At 38.7% G+C, this 25503-nt stretch overlaps 3 protein-coding genes across 5 annotated transcripts in view; 2 read left to right on the top strand and 1 right to left on the bottom strand.

Moving 5' to 3' along the window:
* Positions 1-2789: 2789 nt before the first annotated feature.
* LOC123768154 (N-acetylgalactosaminyltransferase 6) lies at positions 2790-20682 on the top strand. Its single transcript, XM_045758532.2, has 12 exons — positions 2790-3174; positions 7506-7750; positions 8905-9074; positions 10210-10398; positions 11241-11418; positions 12348-12465; positions 13922-14032; positions 14212-14322; positions 14918-15028; positions 15480-15575; positions 16976-17122; positions 17378-20682. Exons 1-12 carry the CDS (start codon positions 2968-2970, stop codon positions 17561-17563), a joined length of 1869 nt encoding a protein of 622 aa, XP_045614488.1. The 5' UTR covers positions 2790-2967; the 3' UTR covers positions 17564-20682.
* A 145-nt stretch (positions 20683-20827) lies between these two features.
* The window catches only part of LOC123768156 (inactive heparanase-2), a 22607-nt gene continuing 17931 nt past the window's right edge, over positions 20828-25503 (top strand). Inside the window, exons 1-2 of the mRNA XM_069307004.1 lie at positions 20828-22215; positions 24371-24463. Coding sequence (XP_069163105.1) covers positions 24457-24463 — 7 coding nt within the window. The 5' untranslated portion in view covers positions 20828-22215; positions 24371-24456. The remainder of the gene's footprint in view (positions 22216-24370; positions 24464-25503) is intronic.
* The window catches only part of LOC123768155 (uncharacterized), a 6265-nt gene continuing 5880 nt past the window's right edge, over positions 25119-25503 (bottom strand). For all 3 annotated transcript variants that reach the window (XR_006774056.2, XM_045758533.2, XM_045758534.2), the window contains one exon: positions 25119-25503. This exon is cut by the window's right edge and continues 331 nt beyond it. The gene's annotated coding sequence lies outside the window, so the exon portion shown is untranslated.

The raw sequence follows: 25503 nt of genomic DNA, 5'->3' as shown, positions 1-25503 counted from the left end.
GTACTCAAACAGATCGGCACTCGAACAGCCTTCTGGAACTAATTAAGTTTGATTACAGAGGTTCTACTGTATTTAAGCTAATAAGTGATGATCCGAGTGCCAATTCCTGTCAGTAATCAGTGATGGGAATTATGATAATTGTGATGCTGGGTATTGTGACTTGGCTGATCTAGTTTTTGCCCAAAATGTGCGCTGCTGCAGTGTACAGCCAGAAACTACATTCGTCACAATTCAGTCTAATCAGTTGTTAAACATTCTAGGGATGAAGCAATGAATGACCCATAAATGTCCCGCATATTGTCATTAACAGTTGGGAACAAAATATAAAAACACAGAAATAGAGGAAAACTCTAGTAGGTTATTGGCATATGTGATGCAGCTGCTATTTACTGTACATTTAATCATATCCCATACATTCATAGACTGCAAAATTGCAAGATTGAAGAGAGCATACCAAAATTTGCCCGAGCTAACATATTTCTCTAGTGGTCTCGACGGGGACAGGAAGCCAGCAACATGGCAAGTCTCAATTTTACATGTTCAGAAATGTTGAACTAATGCTGGATGATAGACTAGTGAAGTGTGTATTTAAGTGAATTTCGGGAAAGAAGAAGAGGAAGGCCAACGGTAGGGAAGATATATAAGGGGCCGGAAGATGGAGCAAGAAATAGCATATGGCTCTTTATACAGTATATATTTGTGAGGTTATATGTGGATTTATTTGAATTTACAGCTTTTTAACCTATTGTCCTTAACCACATATAAACTTCCGGTAAGATTTTGAAATAGATGTACTGTATTTTCAAAAATTACATTTCGTTGGAGTGTAATGTTATGTTGAGGTTATCTTGAGATGATTTCGGGGCTTAGCGTCCCCGCGGTCCGGTCCTTGATCAGGCCTCCTTTTTGTTACACACCCCCAAGAAGCAGCCCTTAGCAACTGTATAACTCCCAGGTACCTATTTACTGCTAGGTAACAGGGGCATCAGGGTGAAAGAAACATTTTACCTATTTGTCTCCGGCTCCACCAGGGATCGAACCCGGAACCTCAGGACTACGAATCCGAAGCACTGTCCACCCAGCTGTCAGACGCCCAATTGGATTTTTAGTTGGATTATAGATGATCTTGCACGGCATTATTAATTGTGCTTTAAAACATTTTTTAAACAAGTATAATACTGATTACCCATACTAAGATTATATGCAGAGTTCAATGGTTGTTCTGGTGAGAACTTATTGTCGCCAAAAGTACTCCAGAACACGGATAAAGCTCATCCTTTCGAACTGACATTCCCTGCATGGCGTGCACGTGTTATATACGTACAGCACGTGGCTGTGACGTCACTGGCAAGGCGTACAAGCCACCTTCGATTACCTACGCCATCCCTATATGCCTTTTAATTAGGAATGTACTGTATACGTATTGGATGAATTCTTCCCGCCTCATCTCATATATAGATCCTCCTGATACCAGCAGTCCGAACGGGCTATTCATGCCCGTGCCACCTTTCGGTAATTAGATGGACCCCCTTTATTTATTTATTTATTTATTTATGCATATACAAGAATGTACATAAGGAATGTGAGGATACAAATATGGTAATTACAGTCTTGTAAAGCCACTAGCACGCGCAGCGTTTCGGGAAGGTCCTTAATCTAAGAAAATTTTAAGGAGGTAAATACTTAAAATCACCCTTTGGGTGGCTTAATATTTATCATCACCGGCAGCCGGTGGATTGCAGTGTGATGTGGCTAGGTACAGTACAGCTGTGAGGCACAGGACAGGTGCAGCCCTATCTGCCACATCTGTACCATGCCAGGCCACGTATACGTGTTCTACAGCTGTCGATCCAATTGGCGTACACATGACTGTATACAAAAAGAGCATCCATTCAGCTGGTACAGATTACGGGCTATTCATGCCCGTGCCACCTCTTGGGTGGCTTAATCTTTATCAATCAATCAGCTGGTACAGACCAGTGTCACTATAACTACAGCATTTCCTGCAACGTGCTGGACAGTAATCGCAAAGACTCGTCATGCAGTATCTGTAAAAAAAATAATTTGTTTCTAAAACTAAGTATAGTTCAGCGAAGAGAAGGGAACTATCAGGAGAAGCGCCAAACCATTACGACTATATAGCACTTGGAAGGGATCAGGATAAGGATTTGGGATGGGACGGGGGAGGGAAAGAATGGTGCCCAACCACTTGGATGGTCGGGGATTGAACGCTGGCCTGCATGTAGCGAGACCTTATGGCTCTTTATACTGCTACTAGCCGCAGGGAGCGATTCTGGGGCCCATTCTATTCCTAATACATGTCAACGACTTGGCAGAGGACATATGGGATCATTCCTTCAACCATCCTGGCCTCCACCACCTACAACACCTCCATCCCCGCCTACCACACTGTTACACTCCCGGGGGTTGTTTGTGGTCCTTAACAAGACAGCTCGGTAACCAATATTCGGCACACCAAACAAATTTGATGAGAACAGTGGGTTTGGCAGCTGTCGTCGGGCGCCGGCCGTCGCCGCTGTTAATTAATTATTGGTCGTTGCCACGTACTGGCCGCCAGTGGCCGCCAGTAGCCCCCGCCACTAGCCGACATTAGCCCCCGCCACTGGCCGCCAGTAGACGCCGCCAGTGGCCGCCAGTAGCCCCCCGCCAGTGGCCGCCAGTAGCCCCCGCCACTAGCCGACATTAGCCCCCGCCACTGGCCGCCAGTAGCCCCCCGCCAGTGGCCGCCAGTAGCCCCCTGCTACTGGCCGCCAGTAGCCCCCCGCCAGTAGCCCCCTGCCACTGGCCGCCAGTAGCCCCCGCCAGTAGCCGGGGTAACACGTGGAGAGCCACCAGCAGCTGGCGTGCGGGCCGCAGCGCTGTCAGTCAGTCCTGCTCACCCGCCCTGAGAGGTCCTTACCAGTTCACTATTTTGATTGTGATGGCGCCACTATACTAACATATACCATGAAACTATTCAGAAGAGGAATATACCGACACGTGTATATAGTGTTCCTGTTGGCCCTGGCACTGCTTTATGTCTATAAACGAGGCGCGGACGACCAGTGGCATGCTGTGAGGCGCAAGTTAATACTCGGCGTTAAAGACAGTCCGGAAGGATTCTTCGACAAGTTGGAGGACTCTGGCGGTGATGACCAAGAGGTCAGAAGAACTGTAAGTGTTATAAGTGTGGGTGTGGTGGGCAGGGTACTGTGGAGCCTTGTATCATGCTCGTCTTATCTACTACTTACTCATACTGGCTTGTCACTCTGGCTATCATTATCATATTATACTTCCTCTCTCCTACACTTTACATCTAACAGCAAATACCGGTATTTAAATATCATAAACGTCAATTAAATTTATTGATTGTATTTATTTTCTGACCATATATGCTACTACTATAGTTACTGTTAGTACCATGTCGTTATCAGTACAGTACTGTATATACATTGTTTTCGTTTTTCCCTTACATAAATACATACATACACGAGAGGCGGGATCAAAGAGCTAGAGCTCAACCCTCGCAAAGCACAACTAGGCGAGTACATACATACATGTCGCTCATAGGATGGACGTTGTTGTTGTTATAGATTCAGCTACTCGGAACAAGTTCCATAAGTAGCACGGGCTATGGTGACCCCGTAACTTACCTGGCACAGGAGCGGGGCAAGTAGCACGGGCTATGGTGAGCCCGTAGAGGACTTACCTGGCACAGGAGCGGGGCTGTGATATAGGATGGACATGGTGTGTAAAATAAATGAACTAAAATGAGGTGCAAGAACTGTTAAGAGTGTACTATACACACGGGTAGAGTGGATTATTGATCATCTATACGCTACACCACACATGATTGTTGTTTACGGGCTATTCATGCCCGTGCCACCTCTTGGCTGGCTTAATCTTTATCAATCTATCAATCATGATTGTTGGTTATCTCCCCTCCACCTTTCGTAACATACACATTACAATAATGGCCGGACTAAACAGGGAATATACGAATCAAACTCAAGCTTACAATTTCTGGCATAAAGTGAGACAAAATATTTACCTTACAGTTTGAAAGGTGATATAGTTATCTAATGTATATCATCTTTCAAGCCTTAAGCTGACTTACTCGCCTTATGCCATAGCTTATCAGTTTGATTTAGACTGCTGTAGACCTGTTTAGTCCAGCCAATGTTGTAATGATCTCTATAAGTTGTTCCGAATAAAGTTAAACTATTATAGTGATAAACTTGGAAGTTTAAATTATAATTATACATTATGGCAATATTGACATGCATGAATTTGTTTGAAACCAAACATGTAAAGCTAGTGCCATATTGTTTATAAAATTGGAGAACAATATGGTATTAGCTTTATATGTTAAAATATTGCTTACTCAAAGGAAGAGGCGGTGACATGATATGTGATTATGTGTGTGTAATAGTGGGAGCTGGAGAGTACTGGTGGACGGGTACTGAGTGTAGGGACGGGTATGTACTAGCCTAGTTGTACTCTCCTAGTTGTGCTTGTGGGGGTTGAGCTATATGGCTCTTTGGCCCCGCCTCTCAACCGTCAGTCTACTGGTGTACAGGTTCCTGAGCTTCTCAAGCTCCATCATATCTACATTTGAAACTGTGTATGGAGTCAGCCTCCACCACATCACTTCCTAGTGCATTCCATTTACTGTCACTGAAAAAGTTCTTTCTAATGTTTCTGTGGCTCATTTGGGTACTCAGCTTTCATCTGTGTCCCCTTGTGCGTGTACCACCCGTCTTAAATAATCCACCCTTGTCTACCAAGTCAATTCCCCTTAGAATTTTGTGTGTGGTGATCATGTCTCCCTGGGCTCTTCTGTCTTACAGCGACGTGAGGTGCAGTTCCCTCAGCCTTTCCTCATAACTCATGCTTCTTAGTTCTGGGACTAGCCTAGTGGCATACCTCAAACTTTTTCCAGCTTCGTCTTGTGCTTGACAAGGTACGGGCTCCATGATGGGGCCGCGTTCTCCAGGAATGGACTTACATACGTGGTATACAAGGTTCTCAAGGATTCCTTGCAAAGATTTCTGAAGGCAGTTCTGATGTTAGCCAGCCTCGCATACGCCGCCGAGTGTTGAGAGAGGAGTGGGCTTGGGGGAATCTGGAAAAGGCGGAGAAGTTTTAATTCAATTTAATCAATTCTTAACTTTTCGCCTCTGTTCAGTCTATTTGAATGGCATTTTTACTTAGTGTTCAGACTTGGGGAGTGTTGTAGATACAGTATATTTCACGTGCGACGGCAGTCTTAATATCGCCAAACAAGGCATTATAATTTTTTGTATATATAATTTGTAGGCTTTAATGAAACACCATCCAACAGAATCAAGGAAAATTCAGTATTGCAGCCAAACGTGCTAAACTGTAATAGACCATGAAATATATATTTACTTACCCAATTTACTTCTTACTTACCTACTAAAATATTGATCAGAGTAATGTAATTAGCCTAATACCCATATAACAACTTGCTCACATATTTACTTAGCCAAACGAACACGGGATATATATATATATATATATGTGTGTATGTGTGTGTGTGTGCGCCTCCTTCTACCGCTTATTATGGTCCTCATACCCATATCCTTTTGATTATATCGGAAAGGTTAGTCATTTATGAGTTCAGGAAGAGTTTTATATGCCAAGCAGTTTACATTTGATGTGATCTAGTTACACTTTTAATTTGGGTCAAATTTATGAACAAGTTACAAGGGCAAGTAAGCTTAAAATTCAAAGTAAATTCAATTCAAACTTGCTGGTGACAATTAGGATTGTCTCAATTCTTGAAATAGGATATGTAAATGTTTTAATTAAAAAGTTTACATTTAGTAAGATCTATAACAGTAGGTGGTGTAAACTCCCAGAGGTACTTATATCAGAGAGAAAGCCCAGCAAAAGAAACGACTGGAAGTGAATTGAAATTCCAGCAATTGCTTCAAACTGTACACAACTATACAGCCTATCTAGGTTTGGTCTGTCTCCCATTGTCGGAAAGAGGTAACCATCCAGTTACTGGCCAGACTCAACAGTGCTTAACTCTAACTGACCAAGAGATGCGCCTAACTCACTGCGTTAATTAAGCCACTCTAGGTAGCTATAACAACACCACATTCTTAACTTAACCTGTAGCACCATATTTGTACAAACTACCGTGATGGCACCCTATTGTTCATTCATGCGTGGCAGCGAATGTGAGTAAGTCGTCTGGCATGTATTGATCTTTTAATATAGACCTGGATATTACAACTTCAGACACCAAGTATTGATCTTGTTCATGCCACAATACTTATACACACACGGCATTTGTTTAGGACCTATTTTTACCTTTATGCAAGTATTGCGAATATTTTGTGTTTATTAATATATCAGATCTAACACGTGTGTGTTAGATCAGACAGATCTAAGTAGATCGGCAGAGCCACTCAACACCTGTGTGTAGACAGGTGTTGCGGCCGGCTCACATGAACGGTGTATGGCTTGATATACAACACCTGCAGTGGTTGAGAAAATATGGCAATATCGAGTGGGATACAACTCTCTAGAAACACGTACTACCCAAATATGAGATGCTGATACTTGCTGAAGATACTGACACAATGATATTAATTAAATGATATCAATATGATGAAGTTTAGAGGTATAAACAATATGCTTTACCTGAATTTACCTCAGGGGCCACTATGGCCCTAGAAGATTTGACAAGGGTGAATCACTGCACATCAAACAAACTCAACCAATTATCAAAAGCCAGCTAAAACGTATTTACATTCTATCATCTTTGTGGTAAAACAAAGGCATCGTCAGACTAGTGGCTTTATTGATCATATATAATTGCAGAGTAGTAACCTGCAGTAAGACAACCCCACACAGTTTCAAGCCACTATAATGAGTAGTTAACAACGAGCAAGTATTGTTTATAACACTAAGCAATATGTTTACCAAAAATAACAATTATTGTCATTAACAATAAGCAATTAAATAAATGTTACTAGAAATTCCATTTTACCAACCTTAACGCTAGCTGAACCCGGCCGATCTAACGATCAGACCACGTGGGAGCGTCCAGCCGTATGACATGACCTCTGACCCCGGTTCAGGGGCTACGAATGTATGACATTTTACCACAAACTTCAAAACCATTGAGTGAAGCGTCCGTAGGTTGCTTATTCCCCGCCTCACCGTTCTTGTTCTTGTTGTAGGATCCCATCCCTCTTCCTTACTTTCCTGTATCAGGCAGCCGGGGCGCAACCCATTCCTCAATGGTTGTCGCCCCTCAATTAACAAGAACACGTGGACTGGTCAGTAATGGTGATGGCCTCATTTAGCACAAGGTCACCACTCACTCAAGTGTTCAAGTGGTTGAGCACTATACCCTTTTACGCCATCCTAACATCTCTGCGCTTAATTTATTCACATATTCCTTCCGAGTCTAGCTCTAATTTAGCTCTATGCTGATAATTACCTAATGGTTCATGCTGTTACAGATCAATGCCTTCCCGGAGTCAGGGGTCGTGGAGGGCCAATTACAGCCATTGGTGGACTGGCACAACCACACACAGGAGGCTCTGGACAAGGCCAGGAAGGGCCCAGGAGAACAGGGTTCACCCCATTTCCTTCCCCCTGGCCTGGAGAAGAAGAGGGATGATCTCTACTACACAAATGGCTTTAATGCTCTCCTCAGTGACGACCTGGCCCTCGACCGGTCACTTGGGGACATTCGTCATCCAAAGTAAGTACAACAAATACAAATATTTATTCAGGTAAAGTACATACGTACAAGGTGAGATACAAAACGTTGATGTACTTATACTGTGTAAGTACTGTACTGTACTGTACTCAAGATGGTAATCTTAACAAGGAAGATCACCAGGTGGTGTGAAGCAGGTACAATTTAGAACCTTTCCTCATTAAATACAGTACATGTACATGATTTTAGATCACTAAACATTTATGTGATCTGTAACACTCAAAATGCAACTACTGTATTATCAAAACTGTCACCATAATAGAAAAAAATGTTTTCATGTTTTTCTTATGGTAGATCTGGTATGGACAGAAATGGTTGGACACATTTCCTTTCACTTAATGCATCTGTTCACCTAGAAGTAATTACTGCTAGGTGAACAGCAAAATTTAAGTAGGTAGTCAGGAGTCAGCTTGTTGTGGGGTCAGTAATTCGACCTTGTGGGGGGGGGGAGATATTGTAATAAGCCTAACATGTACGAAAACTTTCTGGCTTCCTGTCCCCCGACACAATGAATTATTATGGTTTTTATTAAGTAATGAAAGTCGAAGCCAACTCATACAGTATATCTAATTTTGGTTTGGCTTAGACAGTGGTCAACAGGCCTGGCATTTGTCAGCATTACCTTATGATGGGAGCCAGGGCCAAGCAATATTTTTTCATTCATATGAAATATATTCAGGAGTAAGATGTATGTATGCAAAAGTTTTTCCTGCCCGAAACGCTTTGCGTAATAGTGGCTTTAGGCATTGTGTGTACTAGCTCTATCTATAAACCTAGCAATTTTTGTAAAAATCTCTTGTATGTATGTACCTTACCTGAATAAACATTTATTTATTTATTTATATTTATAACAGAAATACAAAAATGTAATACTATATGTAAACAATGTTGGCCTAGGTAAGTGCCAAACTTATTTACAGATGTTAAATAATTCAGTCAAACTTACAGGTGTTAAATGCAAATTTAGTAATTCAATTGAAACCTACATATAAATACAGTAGTACTGTATATTGTACTGAGGACCGGGCCAAGGAGACGTTGAGCCCCGAAATCATCGCAAGGTATCTGCAAGGTATAGTACTCTACCTACCAATGGAGGCCAATCAAAGTATGCTTCTATTTTTCATTGTTTTCAGATGTAAGACCAAACTGTACAGCGCCAGACTGCCAACAGTGAGCGTAGTGATTCCCTTCTTCGAGGAGCACTGGACCACTCTCCTACGCACAGTTGTCTCTGTCTTCAACCGCTCGCCCAAAAAACTTCTGAAGGAGATTATCCTAGTTGATGATGGTAGTACCATTAAGGGTGAGTCAATATCAGTAGCCACTATATTGTTACTATGATTCAAAGCAAGGATGAGTTAGCCTACCATATTCTATAAAATCCATTACTATTTACCTCACTTTTGCACTCATAATATAGTACTATATTATTTACTTAGAACCTGGGGTTCTATGATACCTGAGATCCATACTAACTCTGAACAATTGTGAACTCCAACACCAGGCAACAGAAATCCCATGCATATAAAGGGTTCTTAACTGGAATTTGGATCCAAATGCTATATAATGGTGTACTACATACTGTATAACCAATTTAAATAAGTACTGCATTAAATTTTACCCTAAAATTTATCATGTAAACCTTCCTTTTTTTTTTAAGATTGTCTTAGATATAGTGCATATTTATTTAGTAGCTCTATATTTTTTACTTCCTGAGGGCCACCATCTCAAGTGGCTTTAATGGGGACAGAAAACCAGTGGCTTGTCACATGTCTCCATATTGTTTCTGACGACTTTTTCAGTTGGATTTAAAAGTGAAGTAATGTCTTTGCATTTATGTCTTCAGTAACCAGGCATGACAGGGCAGATCTTATTGAAACTTTTAAAATACAGAACAATATGGAAGATGTTGATCCAGAAAAATTTCTTCAGAAGGTCAGATGTAACACAAACAAGGAGCAACAGTTTCACGTTCAACAAGCCACAATGTTGGACTGAGAACAGGAGATGCTTTTTCACCCACATGGTTTTCAGCCCATGGAACTGTCTACCGCCAAAGCCATAAATGTCAAAACTCGGTTATATATTAAAGTTAAATATTAAAACTGAAAAGGATCATCAGGACAAATGGGGTGGACCTTTGACAAGCTGCCGACTTCCTGTCCTTGTCGAGGCCACTAGTGTTAGTGTACTTCAGGTAAATCAGGCATTTTAGAGGTCTTAACTTTATTGGTACAGTACCTATAATCAACATGCTGTAGTAAAATAGATTGGCTGTCCCTATTTCATACATTATAACCAATTTTTCAACATAAAATTACAGTACAGTACTGTACAGGCATTTTATTTCTGTAGCTTAAACTTTAGATAGCAACAAAGGATCATCCACACCCTGATAGTAGTGAGCGATTCACCATTACCACTATAACTGTTTGCAGACTTTCTAAAGGAGCCACTGGACAAGTGGTTAGCTGAGCATGTGCCCATCGCTAAGGTAATACGACTGCCTAGTCGTGTTGGGCTAATTGTTGCTCGCCAGGAAGGGGCCAAAGCTGCCACGGCAGACACAATCGTTGTCCTTGACTCCCACTGTGAGGTCATGGTCAATTGGCTCCCGCCACTTTTAGGTAAATTCAAGCTTATTATTTTTTTTAAACTATTTATACAGTACTAGTAAACAAAAAAATTACACTATGAAGTAAACTTTTATGCATGATTTTTTTAAAGTTACTAAACAAATCCTATTTATATTAGTGCATGATTGTTAGTGATCAATATTTAGGTTATGAAAATGATGTTTGTGTTCACATTTGTGATAACACTACGTACATAGTATTCAGCACATAATAAGTGCACATAGTAAAGCGGACATTTAATGAAGTAAAAAATCAATAATTATTCTTGCACTACAGCATTTAATATTTTAATTACAGTATGAATATACAGCAATACATCTGCCAAAATAATTAGCTTAATAGAATTAAATAGCCTATAAATCCTCTCTTTAATGTTAATATAGTTTTTGTTAGTCTTTATTATTGTATTGTGTATAAACAATTACAATTTGTGTATAACCACTGCACTGCACAAAGCGCCTTCAGGTGCTCTGAGAGTTGTGCTATTTTTTAATTGGGATATATTTTAATGTTTTTTTAGTGTTTTCATTACTCTTTGTGTTTTGAAATGGAAATAGTCGAGTTTGGAAACATTTTGACTTTAACTTTACCTGAACATTTATAAAAACAACAAAGATATGTCCTTGACAATTACACTAAAAAAATTTGCCGAAACCAGGTGCGCAGTGCAGTGGATAAACAAAGAGTTTTATATATAGTACAGTATATAAATTAAAATGTATACAGCATTGTCAAATTTCATATCTGTGTGATACTGTACAGTACAAGCAAGTATTAACTTGAATTCTGTACAAGATAATCAGCCCCTTCGCCCTACCATCTTCCCTGTTCAGATCCCATTGTGCTCAACTACCGCACTGCTGTGTGTCCTCTCATTGATGCCATCAATCAAGACACATTTGGCTACTCGCCACAAGACAACGGAGGCCGAGGGGCATTTGATTGGCGATTATATTACAAAAGGATGCCTCTGAGAGAGAGAGAGGAGAAGCTCTTACCAGAACCATTTGAGTAAGCTATGTACAAGTTTCATTTATTGTATAATTATATAGCTTTCAAAGTTCATGAATTTACCAGAATTTACCTGAGGGCCAGCATCTCTAGTGACTTCAATGAAGACAGGAAGAATGTGGCTGTCTAATGTCCCCTAATTTCTCTTCCTGAGCTTTAAGATTGCATTTCCTTCTTAGAATTTTCCTTTGTATAGTAGTTATGCTATTGCAAGATACTTAACACTAGAGCTAAAATCAATCTGAAAATAGCAATGTTGATGTACAAAAAAGCTTTAGATGTGCCAATACCAGCTGCAGCATATTACTCTAATAAATACTTTGAACTTGAAGCCATCTTTGATATCCGTATGAGGGACAGAGTTACCCCAGTACACAAAGGTGGAAACTCCAGTATCATTAACATCTGTAAACCAATATAAGCTTTAACTTCTGTAGACCAATATAAACATTAATGTCTGTAGACCAATGCATGTACTGTACTTTAAATATATAACATGAGCTATAAACAGTGGCTGGAAAACTCCATAACTCCCAATGGACCAACAATCATCATTCCTATTTCTAAATTTAACCCACAGAATTTCTTCTACACCATATTCCTTGTTAGCTGCCTTTGTGAAACATTCAAGATGATGATCCTGAATCATCTTTACGATGAAATGGGATCATTAATGTCTCCCAAGATACTGTATATGGCTTCGTGTAAAGATGTGTGCATAATTGCGATACACTACTGTACCCTCCTCACCATGCATGCTGAAAAGTCATACCATATCATATCTTATATAAGAAACTTTATGTTCACTAATTTCCTAAGGTAGATCTCTAGTACATTGTGTAATTAGGTCTAGCAACACTTATTTATATCCCCCAAATAAATGTTCCTAGAATATATAATTTCAAGTGTAATGCTTCTTTCTCCTGTAGGAACCCTGTGATGAATGGTGGACTGTTTGCCATTAGCCGCAAGTTCTTCTGGGAATTGGGTGGTTATGACCCTGGCCTTGCTATCTGGGGCGGTGAACAGTATGATCTTTCTTTCAAGGTTGGTAATTAAAAATTATGTTAGAACTTTTCATGGACAAATTACTATACACTAGTGAAAATAGGATGCTCTTTATTACTCCCTAAGAAAATAATCTTGCACAAAATATATATACAGGTACAGTGTACTTAGCTCACTGCTAAATGAAATACTTTTGAACACAATCACAATTTACAAATTGAAAAGACATGTGATGGATTATACACAGTACAGTACACTGATAGTTCTCTCAGTTTGGCTACTGGAAAGGTGTGAAGTACAGTAATTGCACAAGCAGCCTGCATTTTGCTCAACATTGAATAGTGCCATTTTAAAAATGCAGTATTGTACTCCATTACTCACTTTTATCCAGAGTTTAGAAAAATTCTGGTGATATTTAGCTTTAAGTAGGATTAAACAGAGATTATATTGAATGATAAGCAGGTCTACTGCATTGTTGGCAGTGTTCCAGACTCGCTCTACATTTCTTGTGATTTACAATTTTTTGTTTAGATTCTTGCATCATTTAGATGTGTGCTTTCCATTCTTGAATACAATAGTCATGCTAGTGTGTACATTCTTAAGTTCTTTACTAATTCATAACAAAGTTACTGTATTGCATTTAAAATTATATAAATGAGGTCTCCAGCTAACTCGGTCATAATCTGAATTTACCCAGATTTACTTGAGGGCTAATAACACACTAGTGGCCTTGAGGAGGACAGAAAACCTTGTCAAAGGTCCCCCTATTTACCCTAACCAATTTTCCAACTGGATTATAAAATTTAACAGAGTTAAGTGTTCATTTGTTCATTTGATGCAACACGCTATTGTGATTTCTGTGTGTAAAGAGTTGGCATTTATAGCTTTGGCAGGTATGCAGTTGCATGGGTTTATAAGCCTGTGGGTGAAAAAGCATCTCCTGTTTTCAGTCCTACATTGTGGCTTGTTGAGCTTGAAACCACTGCTCCTTGTTGTCTGGAACAAGAAATTGTCTGGATCAGCATCCTCTAAACTGTTCAGTATTTTAAAAGTTTCGATGAGATCTGCCTTTTCATGCCCAGTTTGCAGTGTTGTTAACCCTGAGGTTCTCGGCCATTCCTGATACAGTATGGGAGTTGATTTAGTTCTGGAATGAATTTTGTTGCCCAGTGTTGTACTTTCTCCAAAGTAGCTATGTCCTGTAGATGAGATCTCCATGCCTGGATACAATAATTCAGTTGGGGAGGCACTAGAGATTTATACAGTTAGATCACTACCTTCTTTTCCTTATAGTCAAAGGTATGCTTGATTATTCCTAAGGTTTGCTTAGCTTTTTTGATGTTGCTCCTACCTGTTGTGCAACTTTCAGTGAATGGTGGATTTTGGCTTCAAGGTCTTTTTCTTCATCTATCAACATTTGCTCTGTACCCTTTTGTTTTATAGCCTCCATGTTTATATTGTACCTATATTAAAGTTAGTTATGATTATGTTGCAGATCTGGCAGTGTGGTGGAAGGTTGTTAGATGCACCGTGTTCGAGGGTCGGGCATGTGTTCAGGGGTGCTCCTGCTGGCCGGCCATCAGTTACTGGTGACTTCCTCAGTAAGGTCAGTTATGTTACTCAATTTGTGTTACATCAGTTAATGTCTCTTTTTCTTGGCAATAATCATTCAGGCTCCAACTCCCTTTTCACTAAGCAATGAACTGTGAAATCAAACACTACTAGATAATTAAAAGTAACTTCCTCTCATTGAATAATTCCCCTCTATTAAATTTTTCTTTACAGAATTACAAAAGAGTAGCAGTAGTGTGGATGGATGAGTACGCAGATGCACTGTACCGCAAAAACCCTCATCTGAAGGAAGTTGACCCTGGGGATGTCTCTAGAGAGGTGGAGGTTAGTCATCCAAAGGCAAAGTGATAATCCTACCACCATTTATCTTGATGACTCAAGACACTAAAATTATCGATACTGTCAGAGTGTCAACTAGAAATATGATGATATACCATTGTTGGGGACAGGAAGCCTCTTAAGCATATTAAGGTTTCTCTAGCCAAGGGTAAGAATGTCCGCAGGGTCACCTATCCAGTTTATGGCCAGACCCAATGATGCTTAACCCCAGTTGACTGAGTAAGATGCACATCAACAACTGTACCATAATCATTACAGAGACAATATTGGGAAATTTAGACATATATCACTCCAAGTTGAGTTAGGCTTTTACAGTTAATAAAAGATTGGCAGATGCAATTTAATGCTTTTACAGTTAATAAAAGATTGGCAGATGCAATTTAATGCTGACAAGCATTGGATATTATAAAGTTATTATATATCAGCTGGATAATATTAAACTTGTTAAATCTGAACCTGAAAACGATCTGGGTGTCATGATTAGTAGGAGTGTAAAGTCAAGAAATCCATATATTGTATACATAATGTAATAAAAATAAGGCAAATTTGAGATTAATAAATTTTAATATTTTACTGGCAGATACGTGACCGTCTGAAGTGCAAAAGTTTCAAGTGGTACTTAGAGAATGTGGCTCCTGACTTACTGAAAAAATATCCACCTATTGAGCCACCGGACTATGCTAATGGAACAGTAAGTATCTGCTTGTCATCTGTTCAACGTAACTCAAATTTTATTACAATAAATAATCTACTCTATTTGCATCATTCTCATTTAACATACACCTATTTACTGCCGTAACTTACACTAGGGTGTGCCAATTGATTACACTTTAATGTAAGTACACAGTGGATGAACAAGATGAGGGACAGGTAGGGCCCTGGCACCTAAACGAACATTACAGTAATTAACATTATCATTAACAACAAACACTACAGGATCATAATTGCTTGTGAGCAATTAAGAATCTTCAGTTGTACCTGGAATGACCAATAAAATCTCTCTTGGTCTGAAAGGGGAAGCGAGTTCTGAGCAGTATTCAAGATGGGACATCTTGAAAAAATGAAAAATTTAAAATGGACAAAAAGAAGTGATTTTACACCCATAGGATAATGAACCATAGTAATAATAAGAAATATTACAGATAAAGAGTGTGGCGGCACCAACGCTGTGTCTAGACAATGGGTCAAAGGAGTACGGTGACATCATCATGTATGGCTGTCACGGTGGAGGTAGTCAGGTGAGTCACAGAAATTGCAGTGCAAGAAGTTTTTTACCAACTATCATTATACAGTTAATTATGGGGTATGTAGATTTTTATATATTTATTTATATACTAGAAGGTACATTGGGTTGGGAGAGCATATACAGGGGTTCCCGCTTTATAAATATTTGCCTTACGAACATTCTCCAAGGTCCATTTATGCATAAAATCATTGTACTAACTTGCTCGCAAGTCCCTTTGAATTTTGCGGCAAAGTGAATGTCCATGAGGCAACCACATGATGGATTACAGTATTGTACCACATCGTCTGCACGGCCCATTGGGAGGCAGAATGAGTGAGTGTACAGTATTTACTAAGCCTGTGGGTGGCTGGGTGTGTGTGTGTGTATAATTACCTAAGTGTAGTTACAAAATGACAGCTATGCTTGTGGTGTCCCGTCTTCCCAGTACTGTTTGTCATATAACACTTTGAAATTATTAATGGTTTTGGCCTCTGCCACCTTCTCACCTAACTTGTTCCAACCGTCTACCACTCTGTTTGCGAAAGGGAATTTTCTTATATTTCTTAAGGACCTTTGTTTAGTTAGTTCAGATATATGACCTCTTGTTCTTGAGGTTCCAGGTCTCAGGAGTTCTTCCCTATCATTTTTATCAATTCCCGTTATTATTTTGTACGTAGTGATCATATCAGCTCTCTTTCTTCTTTCTTCTAGTTTTGGCATATTTAATGCCTCTACCCTTTCCTCGTAGCTCTTGTCCTTCAGTTTCGGGAGCCATTTAGTTGCATGTCTTTGCACCTTTTCCATGAGCTTGCAGATGTGTTATGTCAAGCTGATCGAATGGTATTTTTCCATTGCGCTCTTTCTGCCTTTTTTTTTTTTTTAAATTGGGGTGACATTTGCATATTTTCAATCTAGAGGGACTATCCCTTGGTCCAAAGATTTTGTGAAAAGTAATTTCAGTGGTAAGTATAGTTCTTCTGCCAGTTCCTTTATGACTTTGGTTTGGATTCCATCCACACCTCGTGCTTTTGAGTCTTTTAGTTTGTCGGTGCTCTTCCTGATTATGTATCCAGGTCCTCTTTTACGTATAGCATTACCCCACCTGCTCTTGTTGTTCTGTTCTTTCTGAATGGTGGGTGGTATCCCGGGAGATGGAATTCCCCTTCTATTTTGTCCACGTCCCCATGTTTCACTGATGCCAATGATGTCGGGATTTTCAGCCCAGGATAAGAAGTTGGTTTGATTTGTGTAGTAGTTCACAGACTGATGCCGGTGGTACACAAAGTGGAACCAACCGCAGTCTGCTGCCTGATATGACAGTATAACATTATTATTACAGCATTTTTATTATTACTAAGTTCATTATAACTAAACTCATTCAACCAAATCCCATTTTATGATGTCCCTGTACAGTACTTCGCACTGTGTTGGCATAAGTCAATCAGGATTCAGAGTGAACAGTTCTGTTGGGTGGTGCCTCATTCCTTGGGACGCCCAGTGTCCACCACCAACTGCCTCAACAAGCCAGGCGTCCCATACCAGGCCTGGAGATATGATCCTGTAAGTTGAAAACAATGTTTCTTTTCCACACACTAATAAAACTAATAATTTGCTTGTGAATGAAGGGATGGTAGTAGGATTTTATATTTGCATACTCTGCTCTATGTAATTACAAAATAATAATAATGATAATTGTATTATTAATAAATGCACAGCATATATTATGTCTATTTCTTTGAAAGACACATTTGCCATTATTCAATATAAACTTTCCATTTTACTCTGTGACCATGCTAATCAAGACCCCTTACACAGGACACAAAACAGATTGAATCAGAGAGCCACAGGTGGTGTGTGGAGGCTGTGCCCACATCGTACTCAGTAAAAATGGCAAAGTGCGATATCACTAAGATTGAACAGAGGTGGATCTTCAGCTTCATCAACACCAAGCTCATAAGGGATCAATTCCCTCCTTTCCCTGGGTCCAGGGATACTCTTTAAGGAAATAGTAGAGACAGACATATACAGGTACAGACATACACAGAATAAAGACCTGGATAAAATAAGTATAGAGCAAGTAGAGCACCACTTGGCAAATTTAATTTAATGTGAATAAGTGCCATGTTATGGAATGTGGAATAGGAGAACATAGACCCCACACAACCTATAAATTATGTTAGAAATCTTTAAAGAATTCTGATAAAGAAAGAAATCTAGGGATGGTTCTAGACAGAAAACTATCACCTGAGGACCATATTAAGAACATTGTGCAAGGAGCCTATGCTACACTTTCTAACTTCAGAATTGCTTTTAAATACACTGATGGAGAAATGCTAAAGAAATTGTTCACGACTTTTGTTAGACCAAAGCTGAAATATGCAGCGGTTGTATGGTGCCCATATCTTAAGAAGCACATCAACAAACTGAAAAAGGTGCAAACACATGCCACTAAATAGCTCCCGGAACTGAAGGACAATAGCTACGAGGAGAAGTTAGAGGCATTAAATATGCAAAGACTAGAAGCTAGAAGAAAAAGAGGCGATATGATCACTACGTACAAAATAGTGACAGGAATCGATAAAATTGATAGGGAAGAATTCCTGAGACCTGGAATTTCAAGAACAAGAGGTCACAGATTTAAACTAATACTAGACCACCAGATACGAGATCCGTGGCCAGCGTGAGGTGATTGATGACTGAATGACAACAACAAAGCTGCCGGAGAAATATAAGAAAATTAACTTTTGTAAACAGAGTGGTAGACGGAATAAGTGAGGAGGTGGTGGAGGCTAAAACCGTCAATAATTTCAAAGCGTTATACTGTATGACAAAGAGTGCTGGGAAGACGGAACACCACGAGCGTAGCTCTCATCCTGTAACTCCACTTAGGTAATTACAGACAGTCAAAATAGACAGACACAGATATTAGGAGAGAGTGTAAGGGGGGTGCGGGGATGTTAATTTTTTCCCCCTCATTCGTACTTTTATTTTATGTATACAGTAATATTAAAAATTTAGAAGATGTACAAATCTAATACTGTATATAAATATGCACTTTAAATATAAGAGGGAACTCCAAGTGAATGACATAACTATTGCGAGTTTAGAGTTAGAGACTCAAACAAACCAGCGAGATGCATGCATTATATTTATTGCAAAAAAAACATGAAATAGGACATGTAATACATAAGATAAATTCTACTCAGACAGAGGGACAGAGAGAGAGAGAGGATAATGAGGTGGAATATTATAAAAAGAGATGAGCAAATTACACAAGAAAAAAGCTCAGCTAACACCTTCCATTCCACTTGCATTAACTGTTCCCCACATTATACAGTATGTCATACCAATACCTACAATTTAATTAATATTTCAATTTTACCTGACTTTACTTGAGGGCCACTAACACTCTAGATGCCTCAACAAGGCCAGGAAGCCGGCAGCTTGTCAAAGATCCCTCCATTTGCCCTGAGGACTTTTTACAGCTGGATTTTAAAATCTGAGAGTTTTGATATTAACGGCTTTAGTGGGTAGGCAGTTTATAACCCTATGGGTGAAAAAGCGTCTCCTGTTTTCAGTACTACATTGTGGCTTGAGTTTGTTGCTTCTTGTTTGTGTTACATTGGAACTTTTGAAGAAATTGTCTGGATTAATGTCCTCTAAATTGTTCAGCATTTTTAGGTTTTAATGAGATCCACCTTGGCATGCTTGGTTTGCAGTGTTGTTAGACCTGTGGCCCTCAACCATTTCTGGTATGAGTTTACTTAGTTCTGGAATTATTTTTGTTACCCAGTGTTGTACTTTCTCCAAAAGCAGCTATACAAATACAAATACAAAATACAAATATTTATTCAGGTAAAGTACATACATACAAGGTGAGATACAAAAGTTGATGGATTTATTGATAGAGCTGGTACATACAATGCCTAAAGCCACTATTACGCAAAGCGTTTCGGGCAGGAAAAACACTAAGACTAAAACTTAATACTAGTTGAGATTAAATGTCCTTCTGAAGATGAGGTCTCCATGCCTGTATAGAGTAATCCAAGTGGGGGTCGTACCAGAGATTTATACAATTGAATTGCTACCTTCTTTTCCTTAAAGTCAAAGGTATGCTAGACTATTCCTTGAGTTTGATATGTTTTTTTTTATTGCTGCTCCTGCCTGTTGTGCAACTTTTAGTGAATGGTGAATTTTAACTCCAAGTTCCTTTTCTTCGTCTGATTTGTTAGGTAGCTGTTTGTGTTTGACTGTGGCCCTGGCTAAATTTTATAGGCCTATTTGTCTTTAAAATATCTGTTGGCAACAATACTTTGTAAAAATGTATTGAAAAATATGCATTTGTTTAAATAGTAGATAGGAATCACTATAATCTACTAAGGTGTTGTCAGAAAGATTTGTACTTACTGGGTTTGTCAAAATATTTTATAATTCCCATTGTTAGGGACAGGAAGCCTGTACTTAGGCCTATTGAGGTCCACCCTTAAACCAGCTACTGACACTTCCCAGGCTGCAACCCACAACAACAGTTGACCTTCTCCAGAGTACCTATTTGGCTAGGTGAACAGGGGTGCCAGGTGAAAGGAAACATGGCCCAACTGTTTTTGTCCCACCCAGGAGTTGCACCTTAGTTGTGAACTGAGGACGTTGAATGTGCTACAGAACCTTAATGTGTACTCCTCTTTTGACTGTTTTACTTCTGACAGGACTGTATATAAAAATGGAAAAATATTGTTGGGAATTACAACCAATACGTTTGCTTATATATTAGGTCTACTATATGGTTACATTCCAAAATTTTCACACGTTATTGTACATACTTAGAAGTAGTGTACATTAATTTTTGTCTTGTTTACTGCATCAAAAATTCATTTCATAACGTGATGTTTATGTGGAAGGATTACTGTTCAGCATACATAAATGCATTTCATGTTTGTTTAAAGTGCACTACAAGTTGAACCTGTTTGTGTAAATTATTTTGATTACAGTAAATACACTTGATTCATCATAACGAATACCTGTACCTAATTTATTAACTAGTCAATAGGAATATGATGTAAGTGACTACGTTACCATTTTGAAGTAATTTTGTGCCTTACATGTAATAAATATTTTGATAACCAGAACTTTAAGTACTGTAAACCTTTTTTTAAACTATTTACTTTTAAATGTTTGTGATGTATTTGTGAAATCTTCAGCTGTGATTCACTGCATGACACTAGTCATAACTAGCTGATGCATCTATATTTGTCTCGAGTTCACACCATGCGATGCTGTCATAGCAAAGGTGCGCACCCATTCCTCAAAAGGGGAAAGCTCAACGAGGATCCAGGGTGTGTATCACCACATCGGCCCTCAGACCTCGGTCCTTGCATTAAATATAAGTGAAATATTTCATTGAAATGAAATACTGTATGCAATTAAAGATGCCCGAATTCATTAATATTTAATTTTTGTAAATTAAACTCCAAATAATACAATTAATACAAAATAAATGTGACAAAACTAGGGAAAATATAATAAGAAGTTGAGTGTTTCAGTTTCATTCAAGAAGATGACCACTTTAAAATGGCTCTCACCGAGCCTTGAAAGCACACTAGGTGACATTCTTCTGCACTGATTTTACACAACTGACACTGATTTAAAATAACTGCTTGCATAATTTATTTCTATATCAAACTGGAAATACAGACTTGTAAAAACACACCTTAACATCCAGTACTTGTCTAATTTAAATAAAAAAAAAGGACGGAGGAATATTGGACCTTTGGGAATTGCTTTAGTGGACAAGATGGATCAGTGGTCCTCATTTCAGTACTGCCTGGGAAAAGAACCAACTTTCCAAGTCACAAGTTCAATAATGAACAGAGTTCTAAAAATTCAGTCTTTTTGGAATTCAGTCTTGCCCATCTTTGTGTATAAGATACAGTATGTACAGTCTAATATTTATTCATTATCCAAAACAGTGTAAACATCAAAATAAAGACAAATTTGTAACAAATTATCCACTAAAATTTTGATTTATTTGCTTTATTTTACCTAATGACCACCAAGCACTATTTGTAGAGGCTTTGATGGCAACAGGAAGCAGGTGGGATATTAAAGGCCCTCTTTTATTCCTGATGTGTTTTACAAGCGGCATTTTGAATTGTACTCGCCTAGTTGTGCTTGCGGGGTTGAGCTGCGGCTCTTTGGTCCTGCCTCTCAACTGTAGCACTGTTGTGGTGTTTATGGTAGTGTATTGTATTGACAAGTACAATATTCCATGGGGTTTACTGTATTATATATTTGGTAAAAGCTTCTGCCCTTCTCTGTTCTACATTGCAGCTTCTTAATCTTAAAAATTGTTTGCCCCTTGTGAGTCATGTTGGACCATTTAAAGAAATAGCTTTGATTATTGCCTTCTTACTTCAGTATTTTAGGTGTCAATGAGAGTAGCCTTCTGCCGTGTCTTGTTTGAAGAGATGTTTGTCCAGTAACCTTCAGACTTTCAAGCTATACAAGTTGGCCCAGCTTTTGGGATGATTTTTGTCACCATTTCAAACTTTTTCTAGTGCAATAATGCCTTTTTCTAGGTGATGTTTCCATGCTTGGTTACAGTGGAAGGCTACAGAAGAGTGATGGGTTCAGCTACTGAAACCTGTATTGGTTTGGTAAGCAATAGTGGTCTGGTCAAGTGTTGAAGCTAACAGTACTGTAGTTGAAATATATATTAGGAATTCCCAGCAGTTTACAAGTTACAAGATGGATAGTCAATTGTAAGCAAAGTATTTAAAGTAATTTCTAAAGTATAATACAGTATTGAGAATATAATTGGAAGTTAACAGAAATACAGTTAACTCTATACGTATGAAGAACATTAATTAAAATTGGTGAATATAATATTGTAACTTGTAGGCAGATTGTGTGCTTCTTTGTTAAATTGTAGGTAATGATTACTGTATGTAGTATTAGTAATAGTAGGTGGTGGTCATCGTGGGAAATGATATTGATGATGGAATTCTCTTTTGTTATAGTAAAATATTGTACTATTTGAGTAGTAGTAGTAGTAGTAGTAACAACAAGGAGGGGTACAACAATGAGGAAATTACATATTGCATTTTTTACTTTGAAATAAAGTGCTGTATAGTTTGAGTAATTCTTTACTTCATTAGGGAGTTCCATACATTGGATTCCTTTACTTGTATAGCATGTTTGAATTGACTTAGTTGAACTCTGGGAATGTCAGAGATGTTGGATGATGCAATAGCCACCTTTTCTGAATGCGAGAAGGAAAGGTACTTTGGATGGCTGACCTTCCCGTCCTTGTGCCTTCATGAGTAACTTCCACTTTAGTGGGAGGCTCTTTCGAGGACACCCTGTTGCAAGATGAGCTCTATCAGGAGGCCTGGTCGACGACCGGGCCGCAGGGACGCTAAGCCCCGGAAGCACCTCAAGGTAACCTCAAGGTACCTTTAGCAGCTCCCTGAAATGGTGTGGTAACATTTTTGTCCTCCTTAACTGCTTCCCAGTCAAACCTTGCTTGGTATTTTTCTGGCTTAGTTGTGTTTTCTACTAGCATTTATGTTCTCTTTCTCTGGTATTCATCGTTGGTCTAGTTCCTCGTTACTTTACCTGTGCCTTTTGTTAGTTTACAAGTACTCCTACTCCACCTTGTGCTTATGTTAAAGTTACAACCATTTATGTTGGTTGATACTTACCTTTGTTACCTTTATCAGATACTCTGAAGTATCTGATATCCTATGGAGTACTGATATACTTTATCAGTACTTACCTATTACTCTGTACTTTTATGGACTACTTCATATTCCATTTGTTGTCCACCTTTTCTATGTTATACCCCCGTCACTAGTTGATCTCGTGGCCTATTCACGTTCATTATCTTTATCAATTGCATTCTCAATATTTCTTTATGATTTACCTCATTTTATTACAATAGGTACTGTTCTGACATTCTCTCTGAGTTAAATTAAGTACCCTATATATTTGTGGTGTGATGTTCATAGGTTGTGTCTCATCCCTCTAGGAAGAGCTACAAGTCAGGGTTATTATTTAGGTACAATGCTTTGTAATTGTAAATGGCACAAGATAATGTGTGGAGTGTGCATGTTTAGCATGTTTGGGGATTTGAACAGATTGGCTGTACGTTGTCTGAAGGCAAAATTTGTTATATGTAGTTCTAATAGTGGATTTTTGTTGGGTGATGGGTTCAAGGTAGTTTGCAGTGATTGAGTTCCATGCTCAGGTACCATAAAACAGATAAGTAATATAGAGTGAAGTGTGAGATGGTCATAAGAGGTGTCTAATTACAGCATTGTAGTTAATGTAAGCATGCAACATATTTTAATTGCAGGCGATGAGTCACAATAACGTGGCTGAAGTATGTGGACCAAACCACACACTAGAAGGTGAAAGGACGATGACGTTTCGGTCCGTCCTGGACCATTCCCAAGTTGACAATCGACTTGAGAATGGTCCAGGACGGACCGAAACATCGTTGTCCTTTCACCTTCTAGTGTGTGGTCTGGTCAACATATTTTAATTTGAAGGTAGGGAGAGCTTACAGGCAGTATATACACAATCTCCAGTAGTTAAACTTGGGATATTTGGATAGGATTTTAAATATGTCATCCAATTTTAAATATTTTGAGATAATTTTAAACAAGAGTATCATGAGCATACTCATTTTGACTTTTGTTAATAGGCTTAGAGCACATTTTAATCCTTGCTCTATACCATACTAGGTTTTTCTTGAACATTTTCTGCCAGTGACTTTTTAAATGGATCCAATCATTTCTGGCTGAACAGGAGAGACGAAGAGTGAAGGATAGGTGCCATGTAGTTCCTCTCGGCTAAGCTGTGGCTCGAAACATGGTCAATATCACTGGTGAGGCATGCAAGGTGAGGTCATTATTTGCTAGTCACACCACAGGCAGCTGTGTATTATTCTCTAGAGAACACTTACAAATTTAAGTTATTCATGCCCGTTTATCATTTAAGTTTAAGTTTAAGTTAAGTATCATTTTTCTCATTTAAGTTTATCATGCCCGAAACGCTTTGCGTAATAGTGGCTTTAGGCATTGTATGTACTAGCTCTACCTATAAGTCAAACAATCCTTGTAAAAATTTATTGTATGTATGTACCTTACCTAAATAAAATTGTATTGTAAAATTGTATTGTATTGTATTGTATTGTATTTATGTATTTTTATGCATGAAGAGAACAAGAAGCCCTTTGGTAATTTTAATGTGCTCTTGTAGACGCATCTTGGCAGTTTCACCTGGGCATCATTGAGGTACAGTACTTCTTCTATAGTCCTTGGCTTTTGTACTTGCAGGGGTGTCATTCAGACGGCTTTTATATATAGTGTCCTTGAGGGAGCATTTTATTTCGGCCAGAACTTGTCACACTCTCTCACTGTAGAGTTTCTGGAGTAGGTGCTTCAAACAATGCAATTATTCCCACTCTTCATGCATTAAAATCCACAAATTTGTAATTTGACCAGAGTAAACTAAAATACTAACACAGGACACACAGGGTAAAAAATACATAAGATAACATATTCCATATAGATTCAGCTACACAACATTAACCATTACAGTATTGAAATATATTACAGTACTACATACAGCTTTAACCAAGTTTGAAACAAATTTACAAGTGACAAGGTGAAACAGTCAATCTTGAACAAGATATAAAAGTATCGACACGTACATAATGAAACAAATGGGGACTTACATACCGTAATATTAATCGGGTAAGGTGGTGATAATGATAAATTATTTTGATGTAGATATATTTCAAGATAGTAAAGTCTTGAATGAGTTAGAAGCACAAGGTAGGATACGAAGGCGAGGAAATTGGGTACTTCGCTCTTCTATTTTTAAATTAAGTATATAGACTGAGCAATCTCTTACTACATTAGCGAGTTGTATTATTT

This window comes from Procambarus clarkii, chromosome 59 (assembly GCF_040958095.1).
Source record: "Procambarus clarkii isolate CNS0578487 chromosome 59, FALCON_Pclarkii_2.0, whole genome shotgun sequence".
NCBI classification, from domain to species: Eukaryota; Metazoa; Arthropoda; class Malacostraca; order Decapoda; family Cambaridae; genus Procambarus; species Procambarus clarkii.
This window is presented reverse-complemented; position numbering and strand designations above follow the sequence as displayed.